This window comes from Dipteris shenzhenensis, chromosome 21 (assembly GCF_047967505.1).
Source record: "Dipteris shenzhenensis isolate YYH24624 ecotype China chromosome 21, Dip_SZ_1.0, whole genome shotgun sequence".
Lineage (NCBI taxonomy): Eukaryota > Viridiplantae > Streptophyta > Polypodiopsida > Gleicheniales > Dipteridaceae > Dipteris > Dipteris shenzhenensis.
Window position 1 is genome coordinate 22,370,600 of NC_141616.1, and position 13,367 is coordinate 22,383,966.

Here is a 13,367-nt window from a genome sequence, read left to right on the forward strand (position 1 = left end):
GAAACACTAATTGGAGGCCCTTTTGAGACCCCAATTCTCCCCTAATGTTTCAAACACAAATTTCAATAAGAAATTAATTGAAATACAACTCAAAAACTCAAATAAGAAACTAATTGAAAAAGAATTGCAAGTAAGGAAAAAGAATTACAAGAATAATTATAGAATTGCGAGTAAAGAAAAAGAATTGCAAGTACCTAGAAAAAGTGGAAAAAAGTAAGGCTCCTAGAAAAAGTGAAAAAAGTAAGGCTCTGCTTGTCCTTGCTCTTCTACTCCGATCTTGGTTGCTTCAATGAAATGAGGAGAGTATGAGAATGAATAAATGGAAAGAAGAGTATATTTAAGAAAAACTAGCCCACTCCTCCCACTCACGAATAAATTTGAATTTTAAAAAAAGAGGGAATAAATTTGAATTTTTAAAAAAGAGAGGAAATTTTGAATTTATTCTTCTAGAGAAATTTGAAGTGTTAACAATCTTCTTGGTATGATTTGTGTTTGACATTCTTCTCGTAGTCCCTTTTGTTTGTCGCTCTTGCTCGTGATAGGCTCTTGTTTGTCATTCTTGCTCATGGGTCATTCTCCTAATCTTCTACTCTTAGTTGTAAGAATTCGACCTCTTTCTCCTTCTACTCCTCTTCTCTATGTAGTGCTCTCTCTCTCTCTCTCTCTCTCTCTCTCTCTCTCTCTCTCTAATGGAGCTCCCTCTCTAGTCGCATATCTCCCTCTCTCTAGTCGCATACCATCCCTTTCCCTCAAGTCTTCTCATCTCTCCTCTCTCTCTAGTCGCATACCTTCCCCTCTCCCTAAAGTCTTCTCATCTCTCCTCTCTCTCCAGTCGCTTACCTTTCCCTCTCCCTCAAGTCTTCTCATCTCTCCTCTCTCTCTAGTCGTGTACCTTCCCCTCTCCATCACGTCTTCTTACCTCTCTTCTCTCTCTATTTGCATATCTTCTACTCTAACTTGCCTCTCCTCTCTCTCTGTTAAGTCATCTTTCTCTAATTTGCGAAGCTCTACTTCAAGCGTGGATACCAGTCACGGGCGATGGCATACGATAGTTCCACCCAGCCAAATTCCCAAGGATAGTAGATTCATCATATTACGTGCATACATACATCTTCGTTAATTTCCATCATACTTATCCATGAGACCCTCAATTCCCTAGATAGTTCTCCTTGCCAAATGTCAGCATTTTGGCCTCTCCACTTGGTGCACCTTTTTACCCCTCTCTTGGGGCACATTAAAACCCACTTGCCCCTTGGCATTATTGCACATTTAGATGCACCTAGGCCTTAGCACTCAGAACTATCTAGTCAATGCCATTCCGCCCTCACCTAGGACCTTGGCAGTTACTTCTCTTGACCATTTTAATTACGCACATTAACTATTACAAAAGTTGGTCATCTAAGAGAAAATGCCCACCGATCTATCCGAGGTCATGCTATCTCAGCTAGAGCATAACATTCCTTCCCTCTTCAAGCATCAGCGTCCTCGATGATGAAATCTAGGAACGCTCTCCGTAACTGGTATACAGATTCCCAGGTAGCTTCTGATAGAGGCTGACCATGCCATGCAACCAACACCGTGGGTATCTTCCGATTTCGTATCTGCATTGTTCCTCGGTCCAGGATTCTGGTTGGTTTGCGCCTTGCAATATCCTCTATCTCTTGAAACAAAACCACACCTTCGATTAGTGAGTCACCTGTATGCAAAAATTTCTTTAAGCGCGAAACATGAAAAATCGGGTGCACCTTACACCCCTGTGGCAATTCTAATTTATAGGCTACACTGCCTATTCTCTTTAGAATTAACCACGGCCCACAGTATCGAGGTGATAACTTAACACACTCTCCTGAAGTCAACGACTTCGAGTGCGAAGGAATTCTGAGAAAAACTTTTTCTCCTTCTTCAAATACTCTTATAGACCGATTTTCATCCGCATACACCTTGGCTCTATCCATAGCCTGGCGGATATTAGCTCTCGCAAATGCTAGCATCTCCCGCATCTAAACTACAAAGTTCGCGGCACTAGGCAATTTCTGAGGTACTCCAACTATAGTCGGATGGGCTGGTCTATAACCATAGTTCAGTTCAAATGGACTGACCCGGTAGAGGAATGTTTCCTATCATTGTAGGCAAACTCCAACAATGGCAACCACTTGTCCCATGTATGTTGCCTCAATGACACATATGCCCTCAGCATGTCCTCTAAAGTCTGGTTGACTCTCTCCGTCTGACCATCCGTCTCAGGATGATCCCCACTACTCATTCCCAACTCAGTCCTTAGTGTCTCAAATACGGCTGTCCAAAAATGACCGGTAAATCTAACATCTTGGTCTGACACTATGGATCTAGGCAATCCATGCAGACGAAACATATATCTAATGAACAAATCCGCCACTTGCAGGGCACTAACAGACTCTCTAGTCGGAATGAAGTGAGCCATCTTGGTTAGACGATCAACCACTACAAGGATAGAATTATACCCTCCTTGTGTTGCAGGTAGCCCTACAATAAAGTCCATGGAAATGCTCTCCCACTTACTTAGTGGTATTTCCAAGGGCTGTAAAAGTCCGGGTGGCTTCACCCGCTCAGCCTTACTTACCTGACACGAGAAACACCGTGTCACATATTCATGAATATGCTTTTTCATCTTTGGCCAAAAGAAATCTCGCTTCACGAGATCATATGTCTTCTCGACACCTGGATGTCCCGCACACGGGCTATCATGGCATTGTCGAATGACTCTCTGCCTGAGATCATTCTGACCAGGTACTACAACCTTGCCATTTCTAACTAGCACACCATCCCTTATGGTATATCTTGCATAAGTTTGGCCTTTTCTGGATGTCAGGTCATCCTTTTCACTTTCCTCGGGTTTTAACACATGAGCCTTAGGCCATAAGCTTTGGACAAACTCGTCCACTTTTTGAGTTTCTCTTATCTCGGTCATTAGCTCGGGGGGGTCACTATGTATAAACCCTCTATATCACGTGCGTTCAAGGCCTATATTTAAAGTCCCTTATCTGTAAAAAATTTCATTAATAAAATGTACCCCTTTTCTATACAAATCTGTAAATTTTTTCCAAAACTATTTTAAATAGTCCCTTATGTATATTTATTTCTGTAAATTTTAGAAATAAAAAAAATCCTTCTGTTGAACTCACGTGATAGGGTTACATATGATGAGTGACCCCCCCGAGGTCATTAGAGCACTCTCTATTACCGTGAAACTCAGGTTGTGCATAATGCGAGACAACGCATCAGCTAACTTATTGTCTTTTCCTCTTCGGTACCGAATCGTTAGATTAAACTCCTACATGAGCTCTGCCCACCTAGCTTGGCAGCCCCTCAAGTCAGGTTGTTTACAAAAATGTTTCAGAGTATCATGATCCACATCCACATAAAACTCTGAACCATACAAATAATGCCTCCATGTTTTCAAAGCATGGATAACAGCATACAACTCCAATTCATGAGTTGGCCAATTCCTTTGAGAGGGAGAAAGCTTCTTGCTTTCGAAGGCTACTGGCCTTCCCTCTTGAAGGAGGACTGCTCCTACCGCAATGCCACTTGCATCAGTTTCTAGGAACAACGGTTTCTGGGGATCAACTATTTTTAACACCGGTCCTGAGACCACAGCTTGTTTTATGGTGTTAAAACTTTCTTGTTGATTCTGTCCCCAAATAAAAGGTACTTTATCTGAGGTCAGATCAGTCAATGGCGATACTATTCCGGAATATCCTTTGATATGCCTTCTATAAAACTGGACAAATCCCAAGAATGATCGCAACAACGCGGTCAGACTCTGAGAGATTGGCCAAGTTAGTATTGCAGCCACTTTCTTCAGATCCATTTCTACCCCCTGTGGAGTAATTATGAACCCTAAATACTCAAGCCTAACCATACACAGTATAGTTTTCTTTTTATTCACATAAATACTGGCTTTCCTCAAAGTACTGAACACTATTCTTAAGTGTTCACGATGTTCAGTAACACTCTTACTGAATATCAGAATATCGTCAATAAAATGTACTACGAACTTTCCGATATACGGACGTAGTAAATCGTTCATAAGCATGACGAAGGTCGCTGGAGCATTGGTAAGTCCGAAGGGCATTACCAAAAACTCATAGTGACCAAACCTACTTCTAAAAGCGGTTTTATGCACATCCTCGGCTCTAATCCGGATCTGATGGTAGCCACACTTAAGATCTATCTTGCTGAAAATCACGGCTCCATGTAATGCATCTAGCAAATCATCAATCCGAGCCATCGGATACCTGTGCTTAGTAGTAATATTATTCAATGCTCTGTAATCTATACAGAGGCGAAACGTATCATCCTTTTTCTTCTTTAATATCACTGGCGAAGCAAAAGGTGAGAAACTTGGTTGAATCTGCCCCAACTTGAGGTATTCTTCCAGTTGTCGATGCACCTCCGCCTCTTCAGCAAAACTCATTCTATAGGGAGGTCTATTTACAGGTTCTGCCCCCGAGATCAGTTCAATCTTATGCTGAACTTTCCGCTCTGGAGGTAACCCATAAGGTAGTTCATCCCTAAAACATTCAGAGAACTCCTCCGTTATAAGATTAGCCAGCTTGGCCATCTCACCACTTTGCGTAATATCAGTGCTAGTCGAAGAATCATCCACCGACTCTACCGATGCTGTGCAAAGGTACAAAAACTCTACTTGAGCCTTTCTGATTTCCATCACGGAAACCAACGGTCCCTGAGGTATATCTTTTTCACCTCGCAAGACATAAAGCACATCATTCATCTTGAATTGATATACGTGCTTTTTCCAATCAATGGCTGGATTCTTCCTAGAATGCCATGCCATTCCCAGGGCTATATCTGCATGAGCAAGCTTGGTCATTTCAAAATCAAGCTTCTCAGCATAGTCCTGAATCCGAAGCTTCAACTGGGTAACCCTTTGGTCCCATACTTCAATTGAACTTCCATCAGCCATCCTGACTGTATATGCATAGTCAGATGGACTTGTCTTTAGTTTCAGCCTCTTCACGAGCTTGGAGTTAATTACATTGTGAGTTGACGCCGAGTCAAACAACACAATGACATCATGACTAGCCACTTGCCCTTTGATTTTAATTAACTCCGTATCATTAAAGGCTGTATACCCTGTTGTTGCGGTCTTAGATAGGATGTTATCAGGTGCACTCGTCACTAACTTAGCAACAGATACACATAACAAACAAGGTACTAACCTCTGAGAAGGTCCCGCCAGTTGCATCTGCATATGTTCCGCACTGGGACTCTCCTGACGTCGCATTCAGATATTATCATATTAGCCGTGCGACGGTCCTTATTCAGTGGACAATCCTTCCACTGATGTCGCTGAAGGCAGCCGAAGCACAATCCTTCTTTTCTAGCTTTCTCTTTTTGTTCAGGGGTCAACGAGGACTTTGACCAAGCTCGGGCTGCCATTGGAGTTATTTTCCTTTTCACCCCAACGGTGGTACTTGTCTTTACTGGTCCCTCAACCGGCTTCACCTGCTTGGTTTGGCCACTTGGCTGCGAGACACTTGTCTTTTAAACCCATTTCCTATGAAATCCCCCTTTTCTCAGATGCTCATACTGAGTCCCTGCCTGCACAAATCCACCAGATCTGCCTCTGGCATCCTCATAGTTCAGGGCTACTGCTATAGATTCATCTAGTGTAGTCACATATTTAGCCCGAACTTCCATTTTGATCTTGTCGTTCAGTCCATAGATATAGTCCTTTAACTGAACCGACATAGGGAGAGGGTCTGTTATCTTCATGACACATTCCCTGAATTTGTCAGTGTACTCTGCCACTGACAAGCTCCTTGACGAAGATTTCTATAAGCATCCCAAGCTCGGGATTCTTCATCAGGTGGGAGAAAGTGTTTCTTGAACTCAGCTTTAAACCCTTCCCAGGTGGTTGGAGCAACTTGATCCTTCTGTTGCTTTATCCACCATCTGTCCACTGCCTTAATAAACAGGTGTGTGGCCTCGCGGATTTTCTTTAGATCGGATTTAATCTCACAAATGGCGAAGGCTTCTTCCCACTTGTGCAACCAAACCTCGATCACATCAGAGCTGCGCTCGGTCATCCGACCAGCGTACTTCTCCGGTCTATAATTAGCGATATTAGGCACTTTGACCCTTGCGCGCTCTAAGGAATGTATACTGGGCTCTGGCTCTGCTGGAGCTTTGCCCTTATCAATCCTAGACGGTCTAGCCGACAAGGCTTGCACCATCTCCCTGATCTCATTTTGACCAGCATTCACTTGAAGCTGCTGGTTCATAATCTGCTGTAAAGCATCCTCTAATATCGAAATCCTCCCAATTAAAGTACGTGTTGCCTGATGTGACATCTGTTGTGTAGACTGTACTCTAGACTCACTAGGATTCACTCTTGAATTCTGTCCTTCTGCTTCCATAGGTTCACAGTGGAAGATGGGGGGGGGTTTTTTTTTTTTTCTTTGTTGTGGTTTTTTTTTTTTTTTTAATATATAATGGTGGATTTCCCCCTTTTGTTGTTTTTTATATAGAAAAGATAAACGACAATCCCTGCTGTATAGAACGAATTAACTGCAACTCAGAATTTCTTTTTCGAAAGAGGAAAAAATGCTCCCTAGATTCTCCACGCGATCCGAGTTCGTGCGCTCCTGACTTTCGCGGTTATGATCTCCTGAGAATAGCGATTCCAGAAAAATCACGTTAGAAGGTCGCGTCGCCCATCCTGCTCCATGCTCGTGTTTCCACGACCCATCTCTGCTTGCCCACAACTAGCCAACCGCCTTACAAAGGCTAGGCCTTGTGGCCACAACGCCAACTATAGCCGGTCTAGTCACCAAGGCTAAAGCCTTGCAACCAGCCCACACTTGAGGAGCGGAACAGACCGATTCAACGGGTTGTGGGCATCAATTTGAATCAGGCACGTCACAATTCTGCTCACTGTCCCGATCTCAAGTCAAAAAAAAAACCAGTCGCCAACACTGCATCACATCTGACCCTCTCCTGGCGCAGATCACTTGCTTCATCGAGCGTGAAATCGATTCTTTTCCAAAGCCACCGTGCAAAGCCTCACGGTGATCAGCACCTCACCCACACCGGTCGTCTACTGTCCGTCGAACTCTACGCCTCACGGTGATCAGCACCTCACCCACACCGGTTGTCTACTGTCCGTCGAACTCTTCCTTAACCTCAGCTCTGATACCAAAATGTTAAGTCATCTTTCTCTAATTTGCGAAGCTCTACTTCAAGCGTGGATACCAGTCACGGGCGATGGCATACGATAGTTCCACCCAGCCAAATTCCCAAGGATAGTAGATTCGTCATATTACGTGCATACATACATCTTCATTAATTTCCATCATACTTATCCATGAGACCCTCAATCCCCTAGATAGTTCTTCTTGCCAAATGTCAGCATTTTGACCTCTCCACTTGGTGCACCTTTTTACCCCTCTCTTGGGGCACATTAAAACCCACTTGCCCCTTGGCATTATTGCACATTTAGATGCACCTAGGCCTTAGCACTCAGAACTATCTAGTCAATGCCATTCCGCCCTCACCTAGGACCTTGGCAGTTACTTCTCTTGACCATTTTAATTACGCACATTAACTATTACAAAAGTTTGTCATCTAAGAGAAAATGCCCACCGATCTATCCGAGGTCATGCTATCTCAGCTAGAGCATAACACACTCTCTCTCTACTTAGCATATTTTCTCACATCTCTCTCACTCACACTCTTCTTTCTCTCTATGTCCTCTTCACTCCCTTCCCTCTTCTCCCAATTCAGGGCTGTGGCCCCTAGGAGTCCTCTCTCTCTCCTCCCCTCCCCTTCCCTCCTCTTTCTCACTGATCTCCCTCCCTTACTCCTCTCAGTCTCCTCTCATCTCTGGGGGCCGCGGCTGCCAGGGCTTTTATCTCTCTCTCCTCTCCTCCCCTTCTCGTCCCTCCCCTCACTTTCTCTCTCTCTTTCCTCCCCTCATTCCTCTCACTTCTCTCACGTGTGGAGGCTGCGGTTGCCAAGGCTCCTCCTTCTCTCTCCTATCTATCCCCTCTCTTCCCTCACTTTCTCTCTCTCTAGTCCCTCCCCTCTCTCCTCTGTCTCTCTCTCCCAACCAACCCACACTGTGGCTTTATTTGATATTCTATTTATTGAAACTAATGACATTTTAGCACCTTCAGACCTTACAGAGCGGGTCTGTAACCCGTCGTAGACGGGTCAGGCTACTTGTGTTCACAATGCATGGTAATTGATACTTCACTCGTAGCATTCGCAATATCCCATTATATGAACATGTTTTCATTCACAATGCATGAAAATTGGTGATTCATATGTAACCTTCTCTCTCCTCCCCTTCCCTTCCCTCCTCTTTCTCACTGATCTCCCTCCCTTACTCCTCTCACTCTCCTCTCATCCCTGGGGGCCGCGGCTGCCAGGGCTTTTATCTCTCTCTCCTCTCCTCCCCTTCTCCTCCCTTCCCTCACTTTCTCTCTCTCTTTCCGCCCCTCATTCCTCTCACTTCTCTCATGTGTGGAGGCCGCGGTTGCCAAGGTTCCTCTCCTTCTCTCTCCTATCTATCCCCTCTCTTCCCTCACTTTCTCTCTCTCTAGTCCCTCCCCTCTCTCGTCTGTCTCTCTCCCCCAACCAACCCACTCTGTGGCTTTATTTGATATTCTATTTATTGAAACTAATGACATTTTAGCACCTTGAGACCTTACAGAGTGGGTCTGTAACCCGTCGTAGATGGGTCAAGCTACTTGTGTTCACAATGCATGGTAATTGATACTTCACTCGTAGCATTCGCAATATCCTGTCTCTCACTCACACTCTTCTTTCTCTCTATGTCCTCTTCACTCCCTTCCCTCTTCTCCCAATTCAGGGCTGTGGCCCCTAGGAGTCCTCTCTCTCTCCTCCCCTCCCCTCCCCTCCTCTTTCTCACTGATCTCCCTCCCTTACTCCTCTCAGTCTCCTCTCATCCCTGGGGGCCGCGGCTGCCAGGGCTTTTATCTCTCTCTCCTCTCCTCCCCTTCTCCTCCCTCCCCTCACTTTCTCTCTCTCTTTCCTCCCCTCATTCCTCTCACTTCTCTCACGTGTGGAGGCTGCGGTTGCCAAGGCTCCTCCTTCTCTCTCCTATCTATCCCCTCTCTTCCCTCACTTTCTCTCTCTCTAGTCCCTCCCCTCTCTCCTCTGTCTCTCTCTCCCAACCAACCCACACTGTGGCTTTATTTGATATTCTATTTATTGAAACTAATGACATTTTAGCACCTTCAGACCTTACAGAGCGGGTCTGTAACCCGTCGTAGACGGGTCAGGCTACTTGTGTTCACAATGCATGGTAATTGATACTTCACTCGTAGCATTCGCAATATCCCATTATATGAACATGTTTTCATTCACAATGCATGAAAATTGGTGATTCATATGTAACCTTCTCTCTCCTCCCCTTCCCTTCCCTCCTCTTTCTCACTGATCTCCCTCCCTTACTCCTCTCACTCTCCTCTCATCCCTGGGGGCCACGGCTGCCAGGGCTTTTATCTCTCTCTCCTCTCCTCCCCTTCTCCTCCCTCCCCTCACTTTCTCTCTCTCTTTCCGCCCCTCATTCCTCTCACTTCTCTCATGTGTGGAGGCCGCGGTTGCCAAGGTTCCTCTCCTTCTCTCTCCTATCTATCCCCTCTCTTCCCTCACTTTCTCTCTCTCTAGTCCCTCCCCTCTCTCGTCTGTCTCTCTCCCCCAACCAACCCACTCTGTGGCTTTATTTGATATTCTATTTATTGAAACTAATGACATTTTAGCACCTTGAGACCTTACAGAGTGGGTCTGTAACCCGTCGTAGATGGGTCAAGCTACTTGTGTTCACAATGCATGGTAATTGATACTTCACTCGTAGCATTCGCAATATCCCATTATATGAACATGTTTTCATTCACAATGCATGAAAATTGGTGATTCATATGTAACCTTCTCAATATCCTAATAGAATTATATAATATTAAGCCAAATTAAAACACAAATATATATTTGAACATATGAATTTCCCAATTAACTCCCTTCCAACTGAAACAAGTTGCCTTAAATTTTAGGGAATTGGAAGAAAGTGGGAATTAGTATTTTTAGTGTTCAGAGCTTCTATTGCTCAATGTTGCAAGTTTCCAATTGAAGACTAAAGTTAGTTTTTTCAGTCTTTTATACATAGCACCTTTTGAAGGGAGGGTCTACTGTATTTCTCCTTACCACTCTCCCTATTTCTCATTTTACAACCTTTGGGCCATATGTCAAAGCGGAATTCCATTGTCATTCTCATTCTTTCCTTCCTCTTCACTCTATCTTGCAAAATTTCCTAGGAACTTGCTCATGGGGTTAACAACTTGAAAAGTACCACATGTTGCAACGGAAGTTGCTTATCTCGCAAAAGATGTCACAATTATGATATGTTGCGCTGCTTTATAAAGTTTGTCTATAATCTATTAAAGCCCCATGTTGGGATTTTCAATGTTGAGAGCTTCTATTCCTCAATCTTGCAAGTTTACAACCGAAGACTAAAGTCAAACTTTCAGTCTTTTATACATAGCACCCTTTGAAGGGAGGGCTCACCCCTATTCCTTCTCACCACTCTCCCTATTTCTCATTTTACAAGCACTTGCGCCATATGTCAAAGCAGAATTCCATTGTCATCCTCTCATTGTTTCCTTCCTCTTCACTATATCTTGCAAAATATCCTAGGAACCTTCTTCGCTGTCCCATGGGGTTAACAACTTGAAAAGTACCATGTGTTGTAACGAAAGCTGCTTATCTCGCAAAAGATGTCACAATTATGATCTAGTGCTCTGCTTTAAAACATTTGTCTATGATCTGTTAAATCCCCATGTGTTGCAAAAGGTCTCAAACAAAAATGTTTGCTTTTAAAAATTAGCTTGCAGGCTTGTTACTCATAGGCTGTCTTAGGAAAGGATTTTATTTTGGAACCTCTTATGTAGCATATGTTATGATTCTTTGTGTTCTCTCTTAGATAGATAGATAATTAGCTTGCATTACATAATACCTCATTGAGTCTTTGACATGAAAATGTATAAAAGAATTCAAGCCCTTTATTTAAGGAGATAGCCATAATACAGCTAGTCGTGGTAGCAATAGGAGTCGTGGCACAAGTAATATACACTTAAGGCCATGAATATGGAAACTCTAGACATACAGCACAGGTCATACACTACAATTAGGCTAGCTCTACAAATTGGAATATTTGTTGACATCGGAAAACACCAGCAGCTATGGCTGGAAATCATCTTCCTACATGGTCGGCTGACTGCGGAAGGATCCTAGTGCCTTCATTGCCCCCGCTCGCAGCACTATTTGATGGTAGCCAGCTGCGATTGCGGCTCCGATGAAAGGGCCAAGCCAGAATATCCACTGCAACGAAAGCGAGGTGAATCAGGCCTTCATACGACAGGAATTTGAGAGAGAGAGAGAGAGAGAGCTGCAGCACGACTTACAGCAATTTCACACAAGCTGAAGGCGTTAATTTGTAGGACTTTTCGATACAAGCAGAGAGAAAGTCAGTGCCGAGAGAGAGAGAGAGAGAGAGAGAGAGAGAGAGAGAGAGAGACGCACCTGCTGATGCCATGTTTTCTGATGGCCGAAGACGACTGCCGCTCCAAAGCTGCGAGCTGGATTGATCCCCGTTCCAGTGATGGGAATGGTGGCCAGATGCACCATGAACACCGCAAATCCGATAGGCAGAGGCGCCAGAACCTGCTCAACCACAATTGAGATCATCACACCCCTTGCCTGTCTCCACTTCAGCATACCCGTTGCAACCCAATCGACCCCGAGTATAAAATGCAAACAGAAGTGATGGACAAGAGAGAAGAAGAAGAACTTGTACATACAGGAACGTGTGAATCGCGTGCATTCCTCTTTGGATCCGTTGCAGAGAAGACTGTGTATACTAGCACGAAGGTCCCAATGATCTCCGCAGCTAGTCCTGTCCCCTTTGAGTAACCATCCTGCACAAAGTTTGCACCCCCACCATTTTGCACATAAAAGCTCTTCTGATAGCCTTTCACCAGCCCTGCTCCGCAGATTGCTCCCAGGCATTGCGCCACAATGTACAGGAACGCACGCGGCAATGACACCTTCCTCGCCAGGAACAGGCCGAACGTCACGGCAGGATTGATGTGTCCACCTGCTCGATTTCATCACCAAACCAAGGCATGAGAAATCAGGCACAAGACAAATTAGGAAAGAAACAATGTTGTCTGCGCTATTCGATTCTTCGAGTCTAGTGCTCATTACTATGCACAACAAGCGATTCAAAAGCCGTTTGAATGCGCCCTGGGAATACAGGACAATCAAACAATGTACATCTATTCACGGCAATTTCATCCATGAATGAAAGGATCGTAGATCCAGATTCGAAGACGATTGAACGAAGTGCTAGGGGCCCTAAGGACTCCACACTGTTTGGTGGCAGGCAAAATACATATCAGAAGGTTTAATTAGCAAAAGCAAGCTACCTGAGATTCCAGCGGTGCAGTAGACCAGAATGAAGATCATTCCCCCGAACGCCCAAGCTATTCCGAGAGTGCCAACACCTCCGCAAGTGGTGGCGTTGCTGCTTCCAATCACAGTGGCGATGGTGATGTAAAGAAACAAGAGAGTGGCAACGAATTCAGCGATGAGAGCGCGATAGAATGACCAGAGCTTGAACTCGCCTACGTCAAAGAAAGCAGCAGGGGGAGGATCAGTGTAATCTTTGGGCACGATGCCCTGAGTCTCCGGGTCATTAGTAGCCTCTTTGGCCATGGGGGGTGCAAACTGAGCTGCTCAAATTGGTTGAACTAGAAGCTGGAGAATGTAGCCTCTCGCCTGCACTTTGTGCTGCTGGCTAGAGGATATATGCAAGCAGATACCGAAGGATGCTTACAAGCAAGCGGTCTATCAGCATCACAAGTGAATGCAGAAGCTAGATCTCACAGGGGGCCAATGCTGGCCGGGGATGTCACGTTGCAGAGAAGGGTCTATAGTCTTTGACTTGGGACTGGGGGGTTCAACGCGTGAAGGGCGATGCCTGGCTTGGCAAAAGATGTCTATTTAAAGGGAAGGTGTCGACAAGAACCGGCGTGTCAAGGCTGGGGCCTGCAGATAAGGATCAATAGGTCCGAAACTCCCACCACCTCTCCATCATGCAAATGGTGTTTTGGCACCTGATATTCAGGAATAAAAGACTCACGAGCCCATTTAGGTTTCTATTCAAATCACATCATCTCATTCTGACTCTCGAGTCTTTGTAAATTAATCGTTAGAGGACAAGCAAACGGTCCCGACTCCCAAATTCGCTTCCTGAAAATCATTTTAATATCATGTATTGGAAT

The 13,367-nt window shown here is 44.7% G+C and overlaps 1 protein-coding gene across 1 annotated transcript; it reads right to left on the minus strand.

The window, feature by feature from the left end:
• Positions 1-11,056: 11,056 nt before the first annotated feature.
• Positions 11,057-13,112, minus strand: LOC147888634 (putative aquaporin PIP2-6). The gene is made up of 4 exons (XM_087392187.1): positions 12,510-13,112; positions 11,883-12,178; positions 11,605-11,745; positions 11,057-11,403 (listed from the first exon to the last, which is right to left on the minus strand). The coding sequence occupies exons 1-4, from the start codon at positions 12,796-12,798 to the stop codon at positions 11,284-11,286; spliced, it is 846 nt and encodes a 281-aa protein (XP_087248313.1). The 5' UTR covers positions 12,799-13,112; the 3' UTR covers positions 11,057-11,283.
• Between the last annotated feature and the right edge of the window lie 255 nt (positions 13,113-13,367).

Bases quoted from the DNA above. Each gene is read 5' to 3' on its own strand.
- LOC147888634 (XM_087392187.1), bottom strand. From the start codon at position 12,798: ATGGCCAAAGAGGCTACTAATGACCCGGAGACTCAGGGCATCGTGCCC. The intron at 12,179-12,509 runs GTAGCTTGCTTT...GAAATCGAGCAG, and splicing joins CTGCACCGCTGGAATCTCAG to GTGGACACATCAATCCTGCC. The intron at 11,404-11,604 runs GTGCGTCTCTCT...CTTTCGTTGCAG, and splicing joins AGAAAACATGGCATCAGCAG to TGGATATTCTGGCTTGGCCC.